At 43.1% G+C, this 21,726-nt stretch overlaps 1 protein-coding gene across 4 annotated transcripts in view; it reads left to right on the top strand.

Annotated features, from left to right (window-relative positions):
• FAT1 (FAT atypical cadherin 1) overlaps positions 1-21,726 on the top strand; it is a 120,036-nt gene that overhangs the window by 1,588 nt on the left and 96,722 nt on the right. For 2 of the 4 annotated variants that reach the window (XM_019921435.3, XM_019921436.3), the window contains exon 2: positions 13,778-17,057. In XM_019921435.3, the coding sequence (XP_019776994.2) occupies positions 13,796-17,057 (3,262 nt within the window). In that variant the 5' untranslated portion in view covers positions 13,778-13,795. Of the gene's footprint in view, positions 1-1,400; positions 1,517-2,148; positions 2,275-13,777; positions 17,058-21,726 lie in introns of those variants that run through there. The other 2 variants (XM_033848944.2, XM_033848945.2) reach the window with 2 other exon arrangements.

Below are 21,726 nucleotides of genomic sequence, written 5' to 3'. Positions count from 1 at the left end.
TACTCTTAGTGCTACGAATCAGCACACTCATTCTGCAGGCATTATTTTTCCTTCCCAGCCATGACCTTCTAGACACATTCCCCCCCCCATCACCTTCTTTGAGATGGCATAAGAGGAGACTGCATTAACTTTGAAATAGAGAAATTCTCTCCTTAACCCTAGACTCCCTTACCCCCATCTGCCTCGTAGTTCTTCCAGCAGCCCCCTCCACCGGTTCCAGGGAAATCATCTCTCTTTGTCCTCACAGCGTTAACGTATTCGAGCTGCACAAACTTTCCGAGGTCAAGGCCGCCCTCTTCTCCCGGCTGTTTCCCAGCGCCCGGGAGCACTCCGGGCTGCGCTGAGCCGGCGCCTGGAGCTCTGCCCGCGCTGAGGACCGGCTCACAGCCCCGCGATGCCCGGACTGCGCGCTCCGGTGTGGGGGGAGTTCCCCGAATGGGCCGTCTGGACGCCCGGGGTTTCCCCTTCTCCCTGCGGAACTTGTAGTTTCACGTCAGACTGCGTTCACAGCCTGCGGGGTGTACTTACCGCGTGGGAAAGCGCACGAGACGGCACCGCTGCCTTTTGTCCCGCAGACCTGGGAGTCGGGGGTGTCCGCCGGCGGAGGCCGGCGTTGGGGTTCGTAACCACGGCTGGAGAGGTTCCGGGGTCTAACCAGCTCTGCGCAAAGAGGTCGCGAAGGAAGCGTTTTCACTTTCCCGGGATTTTAGTGTACTGTAGATTGAAAAAGGAAGTAGGTTCCGATCTAACTGCATTCCTTTTGAGACCTTTTGGAAGATTTTATTCCACCAAGCAATTGCAGACCTACAGCCAAGGCATTCAAATTCAGATTTAGGAATTCCCTGAAGGTTCCCGTGAATCTAAAGTAGGAGGCGTGGGAAGCTTTTTCTTTAGTCCTTCACTCTTTTTTTTCTTTTTTTTTTTAAGCTAAGTTAATGTTCCCCCTTTCCTAGTAGGGAACATTCCCTGTTAATTACCTGCACAAATCTGTGTGCTGGCCATAACTAACCTCGGCACTAGAGCGAGCCCCAATCTGTTCCTCGCGGTGTCGCTAGGTCATCCTGGGCACTCGCTGGTCTCCTAGAAAGGAGTTGGCTGCTGTAGCTGCTGGGAGATCCCTGACCCTTGGCGGGGCGTCGTAACCCGGCCCCGCGGACTGGGATTCCGGCTGCCAGGAAAAGTCGGGTCGAGTTTCTGCGCGGGAGAAAAGAGCGCCGGCGCGAGCGGGCGTGGCTGCGAGCGGAGGGATATGTCCCGCGCCGGGTGCGTGAAGCGCGGGGTGCGTGAGACGCCGGGGTTGCACCGGCCGGGCTCGGAGTGGGGCTCGCGGGTGGCGGGGCTCTGCCTCAGAGCGGGGCGCAAGGAAAGCGAGGGCGGGCCGCAGATACCATGCGGCCCTGCGGAGCCAGTGAGGCCCCGGACCGACCCGGACCCCGCTCGGGGGCGCGCTGAGGCGGCGAGGTGCGCGCCCCCGAGAGCGCCGCCGCCGCCGCCGCCGCTTCGGGCTAACTTTGCTGTAAGTTTGAAGGAAACCAGTTGGGGCTTGAGGGCGGTGGGCGAGGGGCGCAGCGGCGCACTCGGTGCCATTGCGCGGCCGAGCCGAAGCCGTATGTGCCCGCGGGACGAGCAACTTGCTGCTGCCGGGTGGCGGGCTTCCGGCTCGTTGGGAGCTTGCCCCTCACTGTCCAGCCCAGGACCGAGCGCCCCCCGGCGCTCTGGGGACGGGATGGAAAGAAAGAGACCCGCCGGACGGTGGTGGTGCCGAGGCCCCTGCCCACTTGGAAAGTTCAGGGCAGGCCCTGGATTCGGGTGGGTGGGCGGAGGCGGATGGGCGGGAGCGGTTAAGGCGCGACGTGACCCGAATGGTAATTACCTACCCGACTGCTGCTGCGAGCTGGCAGCGGCCCCGGCTGCACCGGCTCTGGCCCCGGAGCCATTGCTGGAAATCAAAGCGGCAGCCGCGGCGCGGGGTTCCCGGCGGCCTCTGGGCGAGAACTTCCGCCTCGCCCGGAGCTCGGAAACTTCACACGCGCGTTCCACTTTCTTCTCTCCGGTAACACGCGTGCCTGTTAAAGACTTATCTGATCTCGCTCCGCGGCTAATTTTTTGCGATTTGTGAGATATTCACAGCGTTGGTGTGATGAAAGGAGAGGCCAGCTGCTAAGGGATGGGATCTTTGAAATGGAGTCACCGAGTTCTTTTAGATGTTTTGTACCCTGAAGGAGTGCTGTCCTGAGGTTTGAGTTGTAACTGGTTGAATGTAGTTAAGCATAGGTGAGTGATAAATATCGGGGCTAAACACTTGCAACTGTGCTATCCGTTTGTTTCTTTTTTGGAAGAGAAACTTCTAAGATCTTTTTTTTTTTTTTAAGAGATTCTGGTTCTTCAGTGCTTTTTCTTTCTCTAAGTGCTTTCCTCTAGGAAGTTAACTTTCTGTTGTCTCTAAGAATTTTTTTGTTCCCACTGATGTGAATTGCGGGACTTTGAAAACAAGGACGCAATTGTATGCGTTAGGAAAGTAAACTCATAAATATTTTCTGTGCAGTTAGAGGTTTTTTTTTTCCTTCATGTGTCTGAACTATGATTTCATTAAATAGCTTTTGTTAAGCAACTCCTATTTACAGTGACTGAAATCGGAAGATTTAAAAGGCAAATGATCTTCAGTTATTTATGTATCTTTCACAAAAGCAGATTCTTGAGGCGTCATACATTCAGAGATCGGTTTCAATAGTTTAAGATAGCTGCACGTGTTAAAACTAGGTGATGGTGATGTTTTTTTCATATTACTCTTAGCGTTGTGGTTATCCAGCACATCGAGTTACTGCAGTTACTCAGAGTGTGTTTCTCCAGGTATATAGGTTAATTCTGATGTTTGGCTTTGTGTTTTAGGACAGCTCTCTGGTTCCACAAGTGGAATTATTATCCCCCTTTCTTTTCTATATACTTAAGCTTTAAGATGGGTGTAAAAGTGCTTAAAACATTACATAATTTTTAAAAACAACGATGAATATAACTCAATTATGTCAAACATGGCATTTAACACGTTCATAGTAGGGTTTGATTTGAATAAAGTGTGCATTTGTGTACCCATTACTTGAAAAATGAATGTCTTAAATGAACTAAATTCTTTGTCACTCTGAAAGGAAGTGAAATTCTTAGAGGACTTCATAAAAATCTTTCAGGCCACCTGCATATCTATTCATTTGTATCTTTTAATTAGTCACTAGAAGTACACCTAGTGGTTTTGCACAATGTTAGTAGACCATTTAAATCCATGTTATGGTCAGGTGCCAAAAGAGGAATCTAAAACTTATATGCAAACTACTACTGTTTTCTTCCCCCTGATCCCATGCCTTCCTAGTGTATGTCTTTAGGCTTAGCTCTCAAGTTGTCTCCGAAGTAGTCATTTCTTTGAACGCTAGAAGTGAAAGGGATGTTACAGATTATTTTAACTCCTTTAACAAGTCTACTGCCACCTGTTTTCCACCCAAGTTTTGCAGATTTTACATAGACTCAGTAAACTAAATCAAATTCAATGCATTATTGTTGCATTAAATGTTGTCTCCATGGCCTAATTTGTGGCCTAAAGGACTTGATTTAATAGCAGGAAGCCATAAGGCCAGGTGTCTGCTTAATCTTTATGAGTGGGAAACTGCAGCAGGTAAGCTTTCTTTTGACCAAATTATATAGTTGATGAAGCCAAACTGTGTCTTTTTGTCTCACCTAATTGTTTAATTTGCAAGTGTTAGTTTGTCCTTAGGCACTGGTAAGGAGTTTTTGAAATGAGCGATGCAGGCAATTCATTTAACCAAGATCAGAAAGTTGCATTTTTTTCTCTCCTCAGGTCTGGGAGGAACTTTTTATTTCAAAAATGTATTCAGTCAGATGAGGAATCTGTATATTTCACATAATAAAGTTTTTTTAAAAAATGATCTTTCTTTTCCTTAAGTCCCAGATTTAAATATATTGCCAAAATTCTTGCTTAATTCCAAAGGTTTATTATTTATGTGGAGATAAATCTATAATTAAATGTCTTCTATAGACCACTTAGGAAAATCGGTAATTATTTAATTCTTATCTTTGTAGAATATTCAAGCATAAAGCTTCATAGTAAGCTCTGTAGTAGGGACGCTGATCTGGCATCGCCTGTAGCCACTTTGGAAGTATTTTGAGGTGGTTGATGACCTCTTTTTGAGCTGCTGGAAATTAGAGCCTTCTGCAGGGCACCCATCGGCAGTGTTGTTACTGGCCTAGTGGTTGCGCCTGGATTTTTTGTTAAGTTTACAACGATGGATGTATTGTTTTCCCATGTTATCCCTCCTTATCCCCCACCCCCTCCCACCCATCAGTCCTGCCTTCCGTTCTCCATTGCTAATCCTCAGCTATCTGTCCATTCATGCACCCAACAACTGTGGATCTCCTCTGTGCCAAACACTGGGTCAGATGCAATAAACAGTGGTGAACAAAGCAGGCTTCCTGCTCTCAAGAAGCTTACAGTCCAGCAGGGGAGAAGGACAAATAAACAATTATCTCCAGTGTGGTAAGAGAGACCCATCTGGGTCAGGGTAGTTCATCATAGCACCTCAGTGAGCTAGGTGGATATTAGGATAGGGTGAGGTCTGGGGGAAGAGTGAATCTGGAGGCAGTGATTCACGGAGAGGAAATACACGTAAAGCAAGTTGTAGAAACCCTTGGTGTTGTGACTTGATTTGTGGTTTGATGAATGGTGAGAAAAAAGACCTGAGCACACCATGTTATCTTTCGGAAAAGGGTTGGTTGGTTTATCATCAGTGTTTCTTTAATCCTTCTTTCATGTTTGTTATGGCTTGCCTTTTTTTCTTTGCGTAGGGAAAACAGAAAATCTATGACCTGGGCTCACCTTGGCTTATAAAGATAGAGAAGATAACTTTTATGGAGGTTAAGAAGAGAGGAAAGAAAGAAATGTTGAAGAGAAAGGTGGAAATAACGAAACTGTGTGTGATGAGTAAAGGGCAGGAAAAAATAAAATTGCCATGTTTGCGTTGTCTTTTCGAAGAGAAAGGTGGCGATGCTGCAAGTTTAGAGCCTCCGCCACTAGGTGGTGTCATGGGCTCAGGACAGCTTGGTGGTTTCAAGACTGTGGGAAGGACACCTTTTTGGTTTGAAACAAGTAATATGGGAGATTAAATTGGGAAAGTAGGTAGAGGTCAGATTGTCAGAGATCTTTAATACAAGATTAAGAAGGATGTACTTAATCCGAAGGATAAGGGGAAACACTGAATATTTCAAACTATGGAGTGACATTACAAAGAAGTTTTAATGAGACTAATTTCATTGCAGTATGTGGGCTAAATAGTATGGGGGCAAGAAAGCAGGAATACCAAAAGGCGGTTCACATGCTGTGCCTGAACAAATACAAATATGAACCAAGTGGCAGCAGCAGAAATGGAAGAAGCACAGTTTTGAGAAATTGAGAAATAAAAAAATGTCAAGTCTAGATGACTTAAGATATGGAGGTTTGACAGTTAAGATAAAAAGTCATAGAAATCCTGAATTTCTGGAGTGTGTGTGTGTGTGTGTGTACAAAGAGAGAAAAAGGAGGTGGGGAAAGAATGTGTACCTGTGGAGGGTAGAAAGCTGTAAAGATTTTAGTCCAGTCTCTAGTTTTTCAAATAAAGAAATGGAATCCAAGGATTAATTAACTCCCTTGAAGTCACACAGATGATTAGTGACAAAGCCTGGGCTAGATCACAGGTTTTACGACTTCCAGCTGCTTTTTTTAATTTGATTTCTTAGATTGCAAACTTGGTGATTTGGAAAGTGGTGAAACTCTTCAAGGACGTAGGAAATTACTCTATTTTCAGTGGAATAGCTATTATTTTGCAGTGGGAAGTGGCTGAAGACACTGTATAACTTAAGTCTGAAGGTATCCCCAGGGTGGGGGAAGTTGTTCCATGGCACTTGTTGGAGGTTAGGGTGGAATGCAGGCTTCTGCGGTGATCCTTTGTGATAAGGGCAGAGGGGATGATGTCTTTAAGGGTAACAATATGTGTGTGTGTGAAAAGAGTTGAAAGAAATTTGTAGTGACGAACTGAAAAGTGAAAGGGTTGGTGTAGCTTATAAAAGGGTATTGGAGAGAATCAGGAAAGTTTAGTGCTGTCCATCCTTTACGCGTTCTGTATGGATCACCTCTTTGTTTTAGGCAGTTTGTGACAGTATGAAGGACACATACGGGGGAGGAGGGTGAGTAGTGTCAAATCGGAGATTGTCAGGGAGGATGAGTACTGAGAAAAGGGCATTAATTTTGACGTTAGCCTTTGACACCAGAAGAAGCTGCTTCTGTTGCCTGGGTGGATCTGAGGTCACGTGGAACAGTTGAGGGTAGAAACAACAATGTCTTTAGTGGAGGGAGTTCTAAGGAAGTCAAGGTAGCACTGAGAAACTACTCTTTGCAAACATAAGAAGGTGAGAAATAGGCTCTTGGCTTGAAGGAAGTGCAGGTTTGAATGAAAGCTATTTTCAGGGGGAAAGAACCTGTGTGTATTTGTGGAGTGCTGAAGGCAGCTGCAGCGGCGGCAGCGGCGGGGCACTTGAGTGTGAGGGACAATTTAGGGAAGAGCTGCAGGAGAGGCACAGTTTTATGGCATCAAGGATGTCTTTATTTGTAGCTTGGGTGGTTCGCATCTCCTCGGAGATGTGGGAGGAAGAGAGAGGAGGGGAAGAGAACATTTTAAGGAGAGGAAGTGGGGGGAGTCTCTACCACGACTTCCACGTACTTACTATACATGGAACGTTCACTTGCCTGATCCCGTATTTAGTGAAAGGCCGAGGTTTGTACCTAAATACAAAAGGGAGCATCATAATTTGATCCGTAATGAAAACTGTACTACTTTGGGAGTGGAAGAGTGGCCAGTATTAATGACTGCCAAAACATCATTTAAATGATTTCTATTTGCAGAGAAAAATATATTAGGTGAAATGCTCTTATATCACAAGAGGGTAAACAGTCTGTTTATTGAGCTTCTCTGTGGGCAAAGTTTGCCCTGGAGTGTGGGTGAGGAGAAAGTGGTTGGCGGGATGGGTAATAACGGAGAGTGGTCATGTTTTGGAGCGCTGAAAGAGGAGAGACTAGCACAGGGATGCCTAGTCTAGCCAGAAATGTACACATAGCCCTTGTTTGTTGGTCTTGTCTTTTTGTCACAATAAAACAACAACTAGAAACAGTCCTCTTCAGACTACCCACTGAAGTAGGTAAATTATATAGGTTCATTGAGTAGGTAAATTACATACTAGAGTTTATACGGAGGCTATTTAAAAATTAGGAAGTCTGTTTAAGTTAAGGGCAAGAAAACTTCCAAAAAATTATTTCGAATTGATTAAATCATGTTAATGCTGAAGCTTTTAGGTTCTGGAAAAGAATTATGTGCCGAGGAGAGGGATTTGCAGTGTGTACTGTCAGTATGAATAGCTTGAAGACTGTTCTCAGTTAAATTGGAATCAGTTGTTGATCATTTGAAGGCAGTATTTAAATTAAGTCATTGCTGGAGTAATCAGACTTACTGCAGCTCCAATCAAAGCTAACAACATACAGAGTTAGCAGAAGCAGTTAAGTGATAGATACCAAGCCTGAGCCTGCTGTTCAATTCTGGGTTCATAGTGCCACCCACCCCCATTTTTACTGAAAAAATGTATTAAGATGGCTTAAAGAGATTTAGTATGTACCCAGAAATAAACAAGATCTACCCATTAATTTTTCAGTGTTAAGAATGAACGCTTTTAAAAGTACTGTCTATGGCTATTATAATTTATTAGAGAAATGCAGGGGTTTTTTCTGTTGTAAATGTCACCTGGAAGCTGTGAATTGGTTATAGCTGAGTAACAAGCAGGCTTTCTAAGACAGACACAGTACTCTTTTTTGACTCCTGTTAAGTGATTTTAGAGGTCATTAAACGTTTATTTAATATACAATATTTTTAAAAAGCAGGAGCCATTTACATTTCATATTGTCTTTTAACAACTTTGTGACAATTCTCTTTGGAAACATAGTCATCTCCCTCACGATTTAGACATCTCTAGAAAGTACTTTTAAAATGTGACGCTATTCAAACCGAACATTAAGCTCTAAATTTCAGTAATAAGTTCAATTCTAGTGACGCTCTCACTGATGTGGATACAAAATGGGAGTATGGTGAGGGAAAATACAAAATACTTGAATATTTTTGTGTATTTTTATTATCATATGTGGCATGGAGAGTCTGATACTGTTTCCCTCTTGGGTAGAGAGCTGGAATGACTAATGGCGTGTGTAAGAGTTGCGACTCTAAATAATAAACATACATTTAACAGAATGTATGCATTGTGTAACGCAGTGTCCCACCTAACGCCCTGTCTCAAGCATCTGAAACATCCGAACCTTCAGCTTTAGATCTAAATGTTTGAACTTATGCAGCTGTGTTCTCAGCACGGGGCTGTGTTCTGTTGTGTGAAGCCTGTGCGGTCACAGATTGGAACACTTTACATGAAAGTCTCGCAAATGAAGAAACATGAGCATATTAATATCTGACTTCTACCAGAAAAATGATCTTTCTCTCTTATTTATGGAGTTTCAGAAATCTGTACTAAAGATATTTAAGCTTTGGACCTGAGGCCCTTTTCCCTAAAGACTGAACTAAGTAAACATTCTTTGTTTTCACTTTGGAAAATGCACAGAAGAAATCCTGGATTACTGTAAGTTCAAGTAGTGTGATCGCCCTCTAAATATCAAAGTGTAGCCTTTGGGTAAAATGGTTTTTAGAGTTTAGTTTTCATAAGCGTGAGCACTAGGTAATAATGTACTTTTTTAGATGAAATGGTATTAGTACCTTTTTAGGATTTGTGTGTGTGTGTGTGTGTGTGTGTGTGTGTGTGTTTCCCCTGCTTTACTGTTTGTTTTGCATAGAGTAACAGCCATAATTTTTCTGGCATTCTAAGGTGAAACGTGAGTTCACAGTTCTCGGGTAAATTACTGTAAAGTTAACAGGATCTCCTAGAAAGTGGAATTTTTTTCTGATCAAAAGACTTGCATTTAATAATTTAATTACAACGGCATTCTGTTAGCCAAGTTTGCAGAGTAAATTCAGGGTTTTAAGAGGTCTCAGTTATGAATGTGGTCGAAAAAGTTTATTCCAGCTGTGATGTGTCCCGTGAGAAGAACCGTGCGTGGTGGGTGAGTTGTGAAGGGTGAGCCAGGTGTTTGGGAATCCAGCTGTGAGAGAGAAGTGGGTGGTGGCAAAGGCTGCAGGTGCTGCTGAGGGATCCTCGAGATGCCGTGGGGAGGGAACAGCTGCAGTGGTTTGGCATGTTGAGCCTTCTCCTTGTGCCCTGGGGGTGAAGGGCATGCCCAGGGCACCAGCGGTGGTGGGAGTAGCATGGCACCAGCCAGTATTAATGGGTCATTTTCAAGGTCTCATGTTAGGCTTCAAATGTTCAGAAAGATTGGTTTGCTTACCATTGTCATTGTCACACCACTGTTACTTGCTTCTGCTCCAGTGGCTGCTTTGTCTCCCTTGCTGGTTCCTCTCGTCTTCTGTCTTCTAGATCTTGGGGAGTAGCACGTCTCTGTCCTTGGTTTTTGTTTCTTGTCTCTGTGCTCTCTCTGTGGGTGATCATTTAGTTCTGTGGTTTTAAATGTAGCGTCTTCCATATTCTCACAACTCTCAAGTTTCTCACTCCACGGTGAACCTTTCCCACACATCTAACTGCTCGCTTGAAGTCATTACTTGGCATTTCTACCTTAACATGTCTAAAGCTGAACCCTCGATCATACTCCCTAAAATCCGTTCCTCCCTCAGTGCAGGCTTCCCTCTCTTGTACCTGACTGCTCAGTTCTTGCTCAGTACGTGACCTCTGGAATCTTCTTTGATGCCTCTCTCTTTCTCTCCTTCCGCCTCTGCCCTGCAGTTCATCAGCTGGTCCTGGAGTAGATCCAAAATGTCACCCTTCTCCCCACCCCCACGAGGACCATTGAGGCTGAGCCACCGCAGTCTCCCACCCGTGCTGTTGCAGTACCTTCTAACTGGTCTCCCTCCAGCTTTTGCCCTGGCTGCCCTCCCTTCTCTTGTCCACCCAGGTACCAGAGCAGCTCTTTCACTTTAGGTTCGAGCATGTCACTCCCCTGTTCTTGTTTTATTTGTAGGAACATCCGACGTCCTGCACCCTTCATCCATGAGGCCATACTGATGAAAACAAATGATAAAGACATTAGGAGAGAATAGACAAATCTCCCTTACAGAAGAACTCTAAACGATTTATGTAACATAACTCTCCACCCCTAAGTGTGGACTGCACGTAGCGACTTCCTTCCAAAGGGCACAGTAGGGGAAGGGGGCAGCAAGTACCCCGCTGCGGAGAAACCCGACAAGCGCTGCTTCAACCCAGTGAACAGGGTCAGCATCAGCATCGATGTGATGTGATGAAAATGGCACTTTACCCTGTTCTCTTCCTCCCCTCAACGCATAGCCCCAGTCTAATCATGCGGAAAAACATCAGACAAATTCCAGTGGAGGGACATTCTGCAAAATACCTGATCAGTACTTCTCAAAACTGTCAGGGTTATTGAAAACAAGACAAATCAGAGAAACTGTTACAGTCCAGAGGAGCCTAAGAGAATATGATGACTGAATGTAATGCGGTTGTCTTGGCTGGTATCCTGGGACGGGAAAAGGGCATTGGGACTTAGTGAATTACAGTGTATCTATATTATTTCATTAGTTGTGACACATGTACCATAGTAAGGTGAGATGTTAACAGTAGGGGAAACTGTCTTTGTAATTTTTCTGAAACTCTAGAATAATTTTAAAATGAAAAGCTTATCTAAAAAAGGATCTCCTTTATTGCTCTCCGCTCACCCACAGTGCCAGGCCACCACGGTCTTTCTCCTTGTGGCGCCTCTAACTAGTACTTCTCTACTGGAGATGACTGAGCTTCAGGGGCCATTTGTACTGTCTGGAGACATTTTTAGTTGGGGTTGGAGGGAAGAGAGGCTGCAGGCCTTTAGTTGGGTGGAGACCAGGAATAATTCTAAATGATGCCTAGGACAGCTCTCCAGCCTACACACCCCGTCCCCCGGCCAAGAATCATCTGCCCCAAATGTCAATAGTTTTGACGTTGAGAAACTCTTGTCCTTTTTCGGGGCCTCTCTTTCCCTCCATGTTTCTGGCTGCAGTCTTCATTTCTTTCTGCTTTATTTTTCTCCTTAGCACTAATCATCAGCATCTGATAGACTCTTTGTTTCCTTGTCTCTCACCAGGAAATGTATCTTCCGTGAGGATTTGTTAGTAGTTTGGTTCACTTTCGTATTCCCAGCATGTAGAACTGTTCCTGACCTGTGGTAAGCTCTCATTAAATGGGTGATGAATGAATCAAATGACCAAAGAAGTGAATTAATGATAAAGATAACATATATATATATATATATATATATATATACTAAAAATTCAAATAGTAGAGAAAAGTGAAAATGTGAACATTCCCCCAGCTGCCTGTCCTTCAGAAGTTACCACCATTAACAGTTTACTTCTTATCTGTCCAGAATTTTTTGGTTCATTTTTAAGCACATCCATGAACTATGCATATAATTTATCTCCCCTCCCTTTTTGCAAACATAAATGGGATCAGTTTAGTTTTTCCACTTAATGTATCTGGACATCTTTACATGTCAGTGTATAGAGTGCTGTCTTATTTTTTTAATTACTGCGTAATATTTTATATGTAGAATTAAGCAAAAATATTTTAATTGCTTGCAATAGAATCCTGGTTTAATACTTTGTTGTAAACTGGATACTAGTAACATTATGTTTCCTAAAACAGAAAGTGCTTGTGCAACATCATCTTTTCAATGCTTCTTTAAGACATTTTCTTTACGTTTTATCCCTGGTTTGTAAATGCTTCAGTACCAGGATCTTTGCCTTTTAAAATAGTCTTTAACTCCATGTACCTAGCACAGTCTGTCTGCTAGCAGGTTCTTAATACCTGTAGGTTGAATTCAGTCATGAATCAGAGTTTTCACTTGTTTTGATAAAATTATCGGTTTGTTACATAATCCTCAAATTTCCCTGAGTATTAAAACTGTTGACCAAATTAAGAGATAGTTTTGGGAGAAGATTGTCTTCTTATTCTGTTTAAATCTTAATTGTTGTTCTAGAGGCCAAAAATTCTGTCTCATTTTCTGACTTTATCTGCTGAGAAATCATGGTTGCTAAAGCACAAGTTAGGGTGCCCGACTTGGACAGGATTCAGTACCAATTAAGCTTCTCATTGCCTTCAGCATATCAGGTTTTTTCTTTTTTTCCTTAATGAAATGATTAATGGGGCAAAGTTGGCAGTTGGCTGAGTTAAGATACTGTAAATTAAAGTTGCCGTGCTAATTTCCCCTGGCTGTTTGGCCAGCCCTTCAGTCTGCTGTTTCTCTTACCTTGGGGAGCAGTCCCATTTCCCGAATATTCATCTGAGGGGTCCTTTGCCAGGGCTGCAGCGCTGTCCTCTTCTGACCATTCTTGGACGTTTGTGAAGCTCCGTTCATTTACGAGGTGAATTACGTTGGCATTTAGGGGAACAGCTGCTCTGAAAGCGATTGTCCTCCCCCGCCAGGCCTCAGCCCAGTGAACTGCCTGCCTTCCCACTGGTTCAGGGTACCCCTTTCTCACATGTCCTCTTTCCGCCCACCTCACCCTTGGACCTCCCTGCAGTGCCTTCCACCTTGCTGCGTTGATTGGGCCCCTCTACGCATGTTTGCTTAGATGATTTAGCTTTGTGCCGACCCTCTGTGCACTGGCTGTTGGCAGCAGTGGTGATGCAGCAGTGATGTTGCCAAGATTTGTGTCCCTGGTTTAGGGAGGGCAAGTTCTGTTTGACATCAAGCTCTTGCCTTTTGTAAACTGACTGTTTGGGGCTCAGATTGTTGGTTCAGAAATGACTTCAGTATTAAACTTGGTGATACATTTATTTTAATACCTTTAAATAGTTAATACAGTGCTAAATGAGACAGTAAACCCTTATATTATGTAGGGAGTCAACTTAATCATTCTTATAAAGAAATAATATAATTTCAGGATAAATTTCTAGATGAGATTACAAGCTATCATTATGAGAGGTTATATAAAACCACTGTTGAGAGTTTTTTTGGTTGTTAGCTGTCCGAAGCGTCCCATGGTCAGGATACTGTAGTAGCATCAAGTCTGTGAGCTTTTGAGCACTTCATTTATTATATACAAGTAAATGGAAACAATGTTCACTCCCTTTTTTAGCAGTGGCTTATACTTGCCTTGAAGATTGAAGTGCAGGAATACAGTGTAGTTGTTGCAGCTGGAAGACCTTCATCTGATGCTCTTTAAGATTCTTTGAGTCATTAAAATAAAAAAAATTGTTCTTAAACTTAGTAATTCTAGAAATATTAGCAGTATTGATACTTATATTGGAAAACTATTGCATTTATTCATATTCTGTATAGATGGAAAATACTTTATTAAAATGTGAGGTCTGGGCTTCCCTGGTGGCACAGTGGTTGAGAGTCCGCGTGCCGATGCAGGGGACACAGGTTCGTGCCCCGGTCCGGGAAGATCCCACATGCCGTGGATCGGCTGGGCCCATGAGCCATGGCCGCTGAGCCTGCGCGTCCGGAGCCTGTGCTCCGCAATGGGAGAGGCCACAGCAGTGAGAGGCCCGCGTACCGCAAAAAAAAAAAAAAGGTCTAAAACCTTAAGAAAAGTACACTTTTTGTTTATTTCCCTGAAGCAATGATTCTTATTTTCTTCCGTTGCAGGTTCCTGGGAGTTAAGCGATGGGGAGGCATTTGGCCTCGCTTCTGCTTTTGCTCCTCCTCCAGCATTTTGGAGACAGTGATGGAAGCCAAGCACTTGAACAAACTCCTGTACAGTTCACACATTTCCAGTACAATGTCACAGTGCATGAAAATTCTGCAGCGAAGACCTATGTTGGGCATCCCGTAAAGATGGGTATTTACATTACAAATCCATTGTGGGAGTTAAGGTACAAAATTGTCTCAGGAGACAATGAAAACCTATTCAAAGCTGAAGAGTACATTCTTGGAGACTTTTGCTTTCTGAGAATAAGGACCAAAGGAGGAAATACAGCTATTCTTAATAGAGAAGTGAAAGACCATTACACATTGATAGTCAAAGCAGTTGAAAAAAATACTAATGTGGAAGCACGAACAAAGGTCAGGGTACAAGTGCTGGATACAAATGACTTGAGGCCATTATTCTCACCCACCTCGTACAGTGTTTCTTTACCTGAAAACACAGCCCTGAGGACCAGTATTGCAAGAGTCAGTGCCACGGATGCAGACATAGGCACCAATGGAGAATTTTACTACAGTTTTAAAGATCGAACAGACATGTTTGCTATCCACCCCACCAGTGGCACCATAGTTTTAACTGGTAGACTTGACTACACAGAGACCAAGTTCTATGAGATGGAAATTCTTGCTGTGGACCGTGGCATGAAATTGTACGGGAGCAGTGGTATCAGCAGCATGGCTAAGCTGACAGTTCACGTAGAGCAGGCCAACGAGTGTGCTCCTGTGATAACAGCAGTGACGTTATCACCATCGGAATTGGAGAAGGACCCAACGTATGCCATCATAACCGTGGATGACTGCGATCAGGGTGCCAATGGGGAAGTCGCTTCTTTAAGCATTGTGGCAGGAGACCTCCTTCAGCAGTTTAGAACAGTGAGGACCTCTCCAGGGAGCAAAGAGTATAAACTCAAAGCAGTCGGTGACATTGATTGGGACAGTCATCCTTTCGGCTACAACCTGACACTACAGGCGAAAGATAAAGGAAGTCCTCCCCAGTTCTCTTCTGTAAAAGTAATTCAGGTGACTTCACCACGGTTCAAAGCTGGGCCAGTCAAGTTTGAAAAGGAGGTTTACAGAGCAGAAATAAGTGAATTTGCTCCTCCCAGCACACCCGTGGTCATGGTGAAAGCCACACCTAGCTATTCTCATTTGAAGTATGTTTTTAAAAGTACACCTGGAAAAGCTAAATTCAGTTTAAATCACAACACTGGTCTCATTTCCATTTTAGAACCAATTAAAAGACAGCAAGCCTCCCATTTTGAACTTGAAGTAACAACAAGTGACAGAAAAGCCTCGACCAAAGTCTTGGTTAAAGTCTTGAGTGCAAATAGCCATCCCCCTGAATTTACCCAGACAGCCTACAAAGCATCTTTTGACGAGAACGTGCCCATTGGTACTACGGTGATGAGTGTGAGTGCTGTGGACCCTGATGAGGGTGAGAACGGGTATGTGACTTACAGCATTGCAAATTTGAATCACGTGCCGTTTGTGATTAACCATTTCACCGGTGCTGTGAGTACTTCAGAGAACTTGGACTACGAGCTGATGCCACGGGTTTATACTCTAAGGATTCGGGCATCAGACTGGGGCTTGCCGTACCGCCGGGAGGTTGAAGTCCTTGCTACTCTCACTCTCAATAACTTGAATGACAACACACCCCTGTTTGAGAAGATAAACTGTGAAGGAACAATTCCCAGGGACCTAGGTGTAGGGGAGCAGATAACCACTGTTTCTGCCATTGACGCAGATGAACTGCAGTTGGTGCGGTATCAGACTGAAGCTGGGAATGAACTGGATTTGTTCAGCTTAAACCCCAGCTCCGGGGTATTGTCATTAAAGCAGTCGCTCATGAATGGTTTAGGGGCAAAGGTGTCATTTCACAGTCTGAGAATTACAGCTACAGATGGAGAGAATTTTGCCACACCATTATATATCAACATAACTGTGGCTGCCCTTCGCAAGCCAGTAAACTTGCACTGCGAGGAGACTGGTGTGGCCAGGATGCTGGCAGAGAAACTCCTGCAGGCCAATAAGTTACACAGTCAGGGAGAGGTTGAGGATGTCTTCTTTGATTCTCACTCTGTCAATGCTCACACACCACAGTTTAGAAGTACTCTTCCAGCTGGTATTGAGGTGAAGGAAAATCATCCTGTGGGTTCCAGCATAATTTTCATGAATGCTACTGACCTGGACACTGGCTTCAACGGAAAACTGGTCTATGCTATTTCTGGAGGAAATGAGGATAGTTGCTTCATTATTGACATGGAAACAGGAATGCTCAAAATTTTATCTCCGCTTGACCGTGAAACAACAGACAGATATACCCTGAATGTTACGGTGTCTGACCTCGGTCTGCCACAGAAGGCTGCTTGGCGTCTTCTGGAGATCAGAGTTCTGGATGCCAATGATAACCCACCTGAGTTTTTACAGGAGAACTATTTCGTTGAAGTGAGTGAAGACAAAGAGATAAATAGTGAAATCATCCAGGTTGAAGCCACAGATAAAGATCTGGGGCCCAATGGACATGTGACGTACTCTATTCTTACAGACACAGATAAATTTTCAATTGACAGCATGACTGGAGTGGTTAAAATCGTGAACCCCTTGGATCGTGAAGAACAGCACGTGCATTACGTAAAGATTGAAGCCAGGGATCAAGCCAGAGAAGAACCGCAGCTGCTTTCCACGGTGCTTCTGAAGGTGTCATTAGAGGATGTTAATGACAACCCACCCAAGTTTATTCCCCCTAATTACCGTGTGAAAGTTCGAGAGGACCTTCCAGAAGGAACCATAATCATGTGGTTAGAGACCTATGATCCTGATTTAAGTCAGTCTAGTCAGGTGAGATACAGTCTTATGGACCACGGAGAAGGAAACTTTGATGTGGATAAGCTCAGTGGAGCAGTTAGAATCGTACAGCAGTTGGACTTTGAGAAGAAGCAAGTGTATAATCTCACTGTGAGGGCCAAAGACAAAGGGAAGCCCATTTCTCTGTCTTCCACTTGCTACATTGAAGTTGAAGTCATCGATGTGAATGAGAACTTACACCCACCAGTGTTTCCTAGCTTTGTGGAAAAGGGTGTAGTGAAAGAAAATGTCCCTGTTGGTTCATCAGTGATGAAGGTATCAGCTCATGATGAGGACACAGGAAGAGATGGGGAGATCCACTATTCCATTCGAGATGGTTCTGGTGTTGGTGTTTTCAAAATAGATGAAGAAACAGGTAGGTGTGTTTTTATTACTGTGGTTTGCTCTTCCCTTTCATTTTTTTCTAAAGTAAGTATGCCCTGTGCTGGCTCCTTCACAATTCCCCGTTGGCTTCTGGTAGGGCGCAGTGCATGTCCATACTTTTTGTCCTGTTGCACATGTCTTTGTATAGTAAGCCATGAGGATGGAACTAGAGGAACCTGAATGAGTTGGCATAAAATGAGTAGGAAAAAAATCAGAAAAATTGAAATCATTACCACTGATAATATACAGGTTTGTTCTGTATATTATCAGAAGCATGCTTATGGTTTTGCTGTAACTTTGAGAGGCCCTTCCAGAGTTTTTCCAGCTAGTAAGGTTGCAGACTTAAAAGACTACTCCACTACCTAGCATGCTATTCAGACATTCGTGCACACCTGCAAATTAGGCAATGCACAGAGAGAAGACTCTGTTCTAAAACTTCATGCTGTGATCTGCTTGACTTAGTACCTTCTTGGGGTTTTGTTTGAAAGGCAGATGTAGGCTGTAGAATGTCAAACTGAGGGGACCTGGCTTTGAATTGTGGCTTTTTCAGTTGTTAATTTGGTGGTCTGGACAAGTTGATTACCTTTTTAAAACTGACTTTCTCCATCTTTAAGATGGGGACACTCAAAATTACTGTAAGATTTATGTGGGCATAAAGTGAAATAACATGTGTTAGAGTCTATTTAATGTCTCTTGGAAATGGTAACAATGCTCTGTTATGATATTCTTTCCCCTAGAATAAGGTCCTAAAAACCAGAACATCCAGGATAGCCAATTTATGCTAGAGTGTGTATTTTTTTTTTTTACATTTTGTACATATCTCAAAGTTAGCTGCCTTTCACAGAGTTTATAGTTATATATCAGTCTCCTTTGATGGGGCGTGAGCTGTGGTATTAGTTTGCTGGGGCAGCTGTAACAAAGGTCTGCCACAGACTGGGTGGCTTAAACAAGAGAAATTTATTTTCTCCCATTTCTGGAGGTTAGAAGTCAAAGATCAAGGCAGAGCAGGTTTCTTCTGAGTCCTCTCTCCTTGGCTTGTAGTTGGCCATCTTCCCCCTGTGACATCACATGATCTTCCCTCTGTATGTTTGTGTCCTCATCTCTTCTTGTAAGGATACCAGTCATAGGGGACCACTCCCTAATGACCTCATTTTAACTGCTTTATCTCTTTTAAGGCCCTGTCTCCAAGTACGGTCATGTTTTGAGGTACTGGGAATTTAGAACTTCAGCACATGAATCTTGGGGTACACAGTTCAGCCCAGAACCACCTTTAAGGATGGGCTTTTAGCTCATGTATTTTCTGTCCTCAGCACCTAGCAAAAAGTGCCTGGCGTGTAGAAGCTGCTCATTAAATGGTTAAAGGCTGAATGAGTAAATTAATGATTATTTTCGCTTTGAATGTTCTGCTTTCTGAGAATGCTAGTGGAAATAGAAGGAAACTGGGTAATCGCAGCAGTAATCAGCCATAGGTGGGGTTCAGTTTGTTTATTAATCTCATTGATGTTTCCTTTATGAATATGTGCATTCTAAAAGGGGTATTTTTCTAATTACATTAAACCTTTAAGTTTTTATTCAGTAATAACCACAAATAAGTTCTTCAGTCAATACTCCCGTATCTAATAGGTGTATAGCACATGAAAAATAATTATTGTCCTAGAAATAAGTGATTTTAGAGACTATACAATTTTTAATGTGTTTTTGTTTATTCAGGGGGTTCTTTTTCTAGTGAATTTTATACCACTAGCATGTGGTACAGATCTGCAGATTACATGCTACTAATCTGAAACACCTGTAATGGTTCAATTCAAGAGAAAATAGCATCACCAGCAGCAGTTAGTAATCACCCATCTGAAGAGTAGAATGGATCTTTTTTCTTTTCATACTCTCTGATATGAATTAGTTTTCAGGTACAATGGCAACATAGAAAAATACCCAGGATTTAGTAACTGAAGCTGAAACTATGAAGTGTTTTTGTGAATTTCATAAGGACAATTTTTCCTATTTTTTTCTTTTCCAAGGTGGGCTTTGAAAGCCTGTGAAGAGAACTGTTGGAAGTTAAAGTTCAGACAGAAAATAGAAACAAAATCTTAATTTACATTTCCTTGATGTCTTAAATTATATGAGCACAGCCTTTTGGGTTTTTTTCTTTCAAGTGAGAAGAGTATTTTTATTGTTGCTTTTTAAAGACCTATTTAGAAACTAATACTTTTCGTCTATAAATTTAAGAGACTGGGATATTCTTACTATCAAGGGAGGTGGGGTAACCAACCAACTGAACAAGGCAGTATTTATTCTGAAATATATAATTTATAGTAGTTTTCAAGCTGAACGGCAGTGCCAGACTTTTCCAGTGGTAACTTAGTGAGAGGCCAGGGGATGAGTTGGGATTATGGGCAGTGGGGTAGGAACTGTTACGCATTGGTATAAAGATTGAGATTTAAAGGTGAGAGAAAAATTGGCAATTTCTAGGTGTCATCTATTGCGCAGTCCTTGCTTTACAGAGGAAAATACATAGCACGCAGCAGATTTATGTTCGTGTGCTTTTTGAAATTGAATGAAGGTGATGTAATAATATTTATACATTGCAAGATATTTTCTTTTTGGCAGTAGAATTATCAGCCCAAGTTATTTTCCAGAGACCCCTGGCAAGGCACTTGGTATCATAGTATAGAATTCTTTCATGAAAAGTCGGTATGTTTGTGCAGCAGAAATACTAAAATTAGATGTGCTAATTTTTCACGTGGGGTTTGTCTCACTGATTTTGAAGGCAGGTGGGAAGTGTGGAGAGGTTCCTGTCAGATGAAGAAACGTAGGGGCAGTTCAGGGACACCATTGGGCACGCCGTAGGACACAGCAGTAAAACTCCGGTGTGAATTGGAGTTGGCCTGGCCCAGTTTGGATTCATTAGCACCTTTCAAGAACTTCAGTCTCTGCTCCTTGCCCGTTTCTGCTGAGCCTCCTTTCTCTAGGGATACGTTTCGTATGGGGTTGATGTCTGTGGGCCTGTACAGAGCTGCTGTGGGTGTGGAGCCCACGAACCTGCCCATCTCATGGTCTGTTTGCTTCCTGCCTTTGACTTAACTTTAAACTCTGTAGTGTTGGTTGAATAATATAACCGAGTTTTTGTGGTGTTTTACCTATTTCAACATTGTCACATACGCATATCATTTGTATGCTTCTCATAGAACAGAGGATATATTCAGCTATCTGAATTTAGTTCTTATTATTTTTAAGATCCTCCTTTTTCTTTAAAAAAAAAAAAGCCTACTTAAATTTGAAACACCCCCTGACAAGTTGTTTTCTTTGGAAATGGAAATTCTATGGACTACCTAAAATATGTAGTTGGATGAACAGCCCTGTCAACTGAATTCTGTGCATCTTTTGCTAATTGGCTTTGCAGGGAGGCCACACGTACTTGCAGTATGGGGGTGACAGTCATTTGACTCATCAGATAATCTCTCACTGTGTCATATGCTTTTCCTGGAGAGGCTGCTGGCTGTTAGTTAACTGTTCTGATAAATCCAAGCCCACACGATTGCTTGTCCATTTGAGGTTTGGAAAGGTTGAGTGTTAGGTGAAACACTATTTGGAAAGTCAGTCTTGTTAGAGAGCCAATGTCCAGTGCTCTAATTAAATCTTCTTCCCTTTTTGTCTCCTTAAAATCTACAGTGAGGGTTGTAAAGCAGGTTTAACAGAAATGTTAGCGGAGTACGTATCTTGGAAGCATGTGTAATTTCACATTTAGGTTTTTATTTTCCTGACTTTATACTTCTCAGCGTTCACCCCATTCTCACTTCCAATACATTCCTGGTTGCCTTGTTGTAAGCTTCAGAGTTGAGCAGAGTGGAATCTTGGGGCTTCCTCCTGGAGAACTGTGGAATAATGATGAGGACCCATCCAAGTTAATTATTACTTGAGCACCAAGTAAAATGTTGCGGGTTTTTGCTAATTTTTAAAACTAAATAATCTTTAAAACTAGCAAAATGCTGGGCTTCCCTGGTGGCTCAGTGGTTGAGAGTCCGCCTGCCGATGCAGGGGACATGGGTTCGTGCCCCGGTCCGGGAAGATCCCACATGCCGCGGAGCGGCTGTGCACGTGAACCATGGCCACTGAGCCTGCGCTCCACAATGGGAGAGGCCCGTGTACCGCAAAAAAAAAAAAAACAACCCAGCAAAATGCTTGGCCAAAAGTTTCTTTTCATTTGTTAATAGGACCTTGTATTGAAGCAGTGTTTATTAGTTGAGCTCTGTTGCACCCATGTCTGTATTGTAACGGGATGTCTTTTAGGTATGTTTTCCCTTCTGCGTGGAGTACTTTGGTTCAGTTTGGCTGTTGTAGTGTAGTGCAGCCAAGCTGGAGTGTTTCCCCGTTGTGACTCTACATATTCGGGGAGACCAAGTATTTCACTAAGATAAAAGCAAATTTCTGAACTTATTAGTGCTGTGTTACTCTTAGACTCCCAGTCCTGCTTTCAGAATTGAAATTTACATTTTGATGAAAAGACTTGGAATGAATTAATATGGAAGTACAGCTGTTGCAACAAGATAAGTCACTGTTCATGAAATATGGGAGGGAGAATAAGGACTACATTTTTCTTGAGAGAACCTGGCTACATTCTCATAACAGGGGAGCATTATTGCACCATTCCTGGATCACCCGTT

This window comes from Tursiops truncatus, chromosome 21 (genome assembly GCF_011762595.2).
Source record: "Tursiops truncatus isolate mTurTru1 chromosome 21, mTurTru1.mat.Y, whole genome shotgun sequence".
Lineage (NCBI taxonomy): Eukaryota > Metazoa > Chordata > Mammalia > Artiodactyla > Delphinidae > Tursiops > Tursiops truncatus.
Note: the sequence above shows the minus strand (reverse complement) of the source record. Positions and strands in the feature narration are given on the sequence as shown.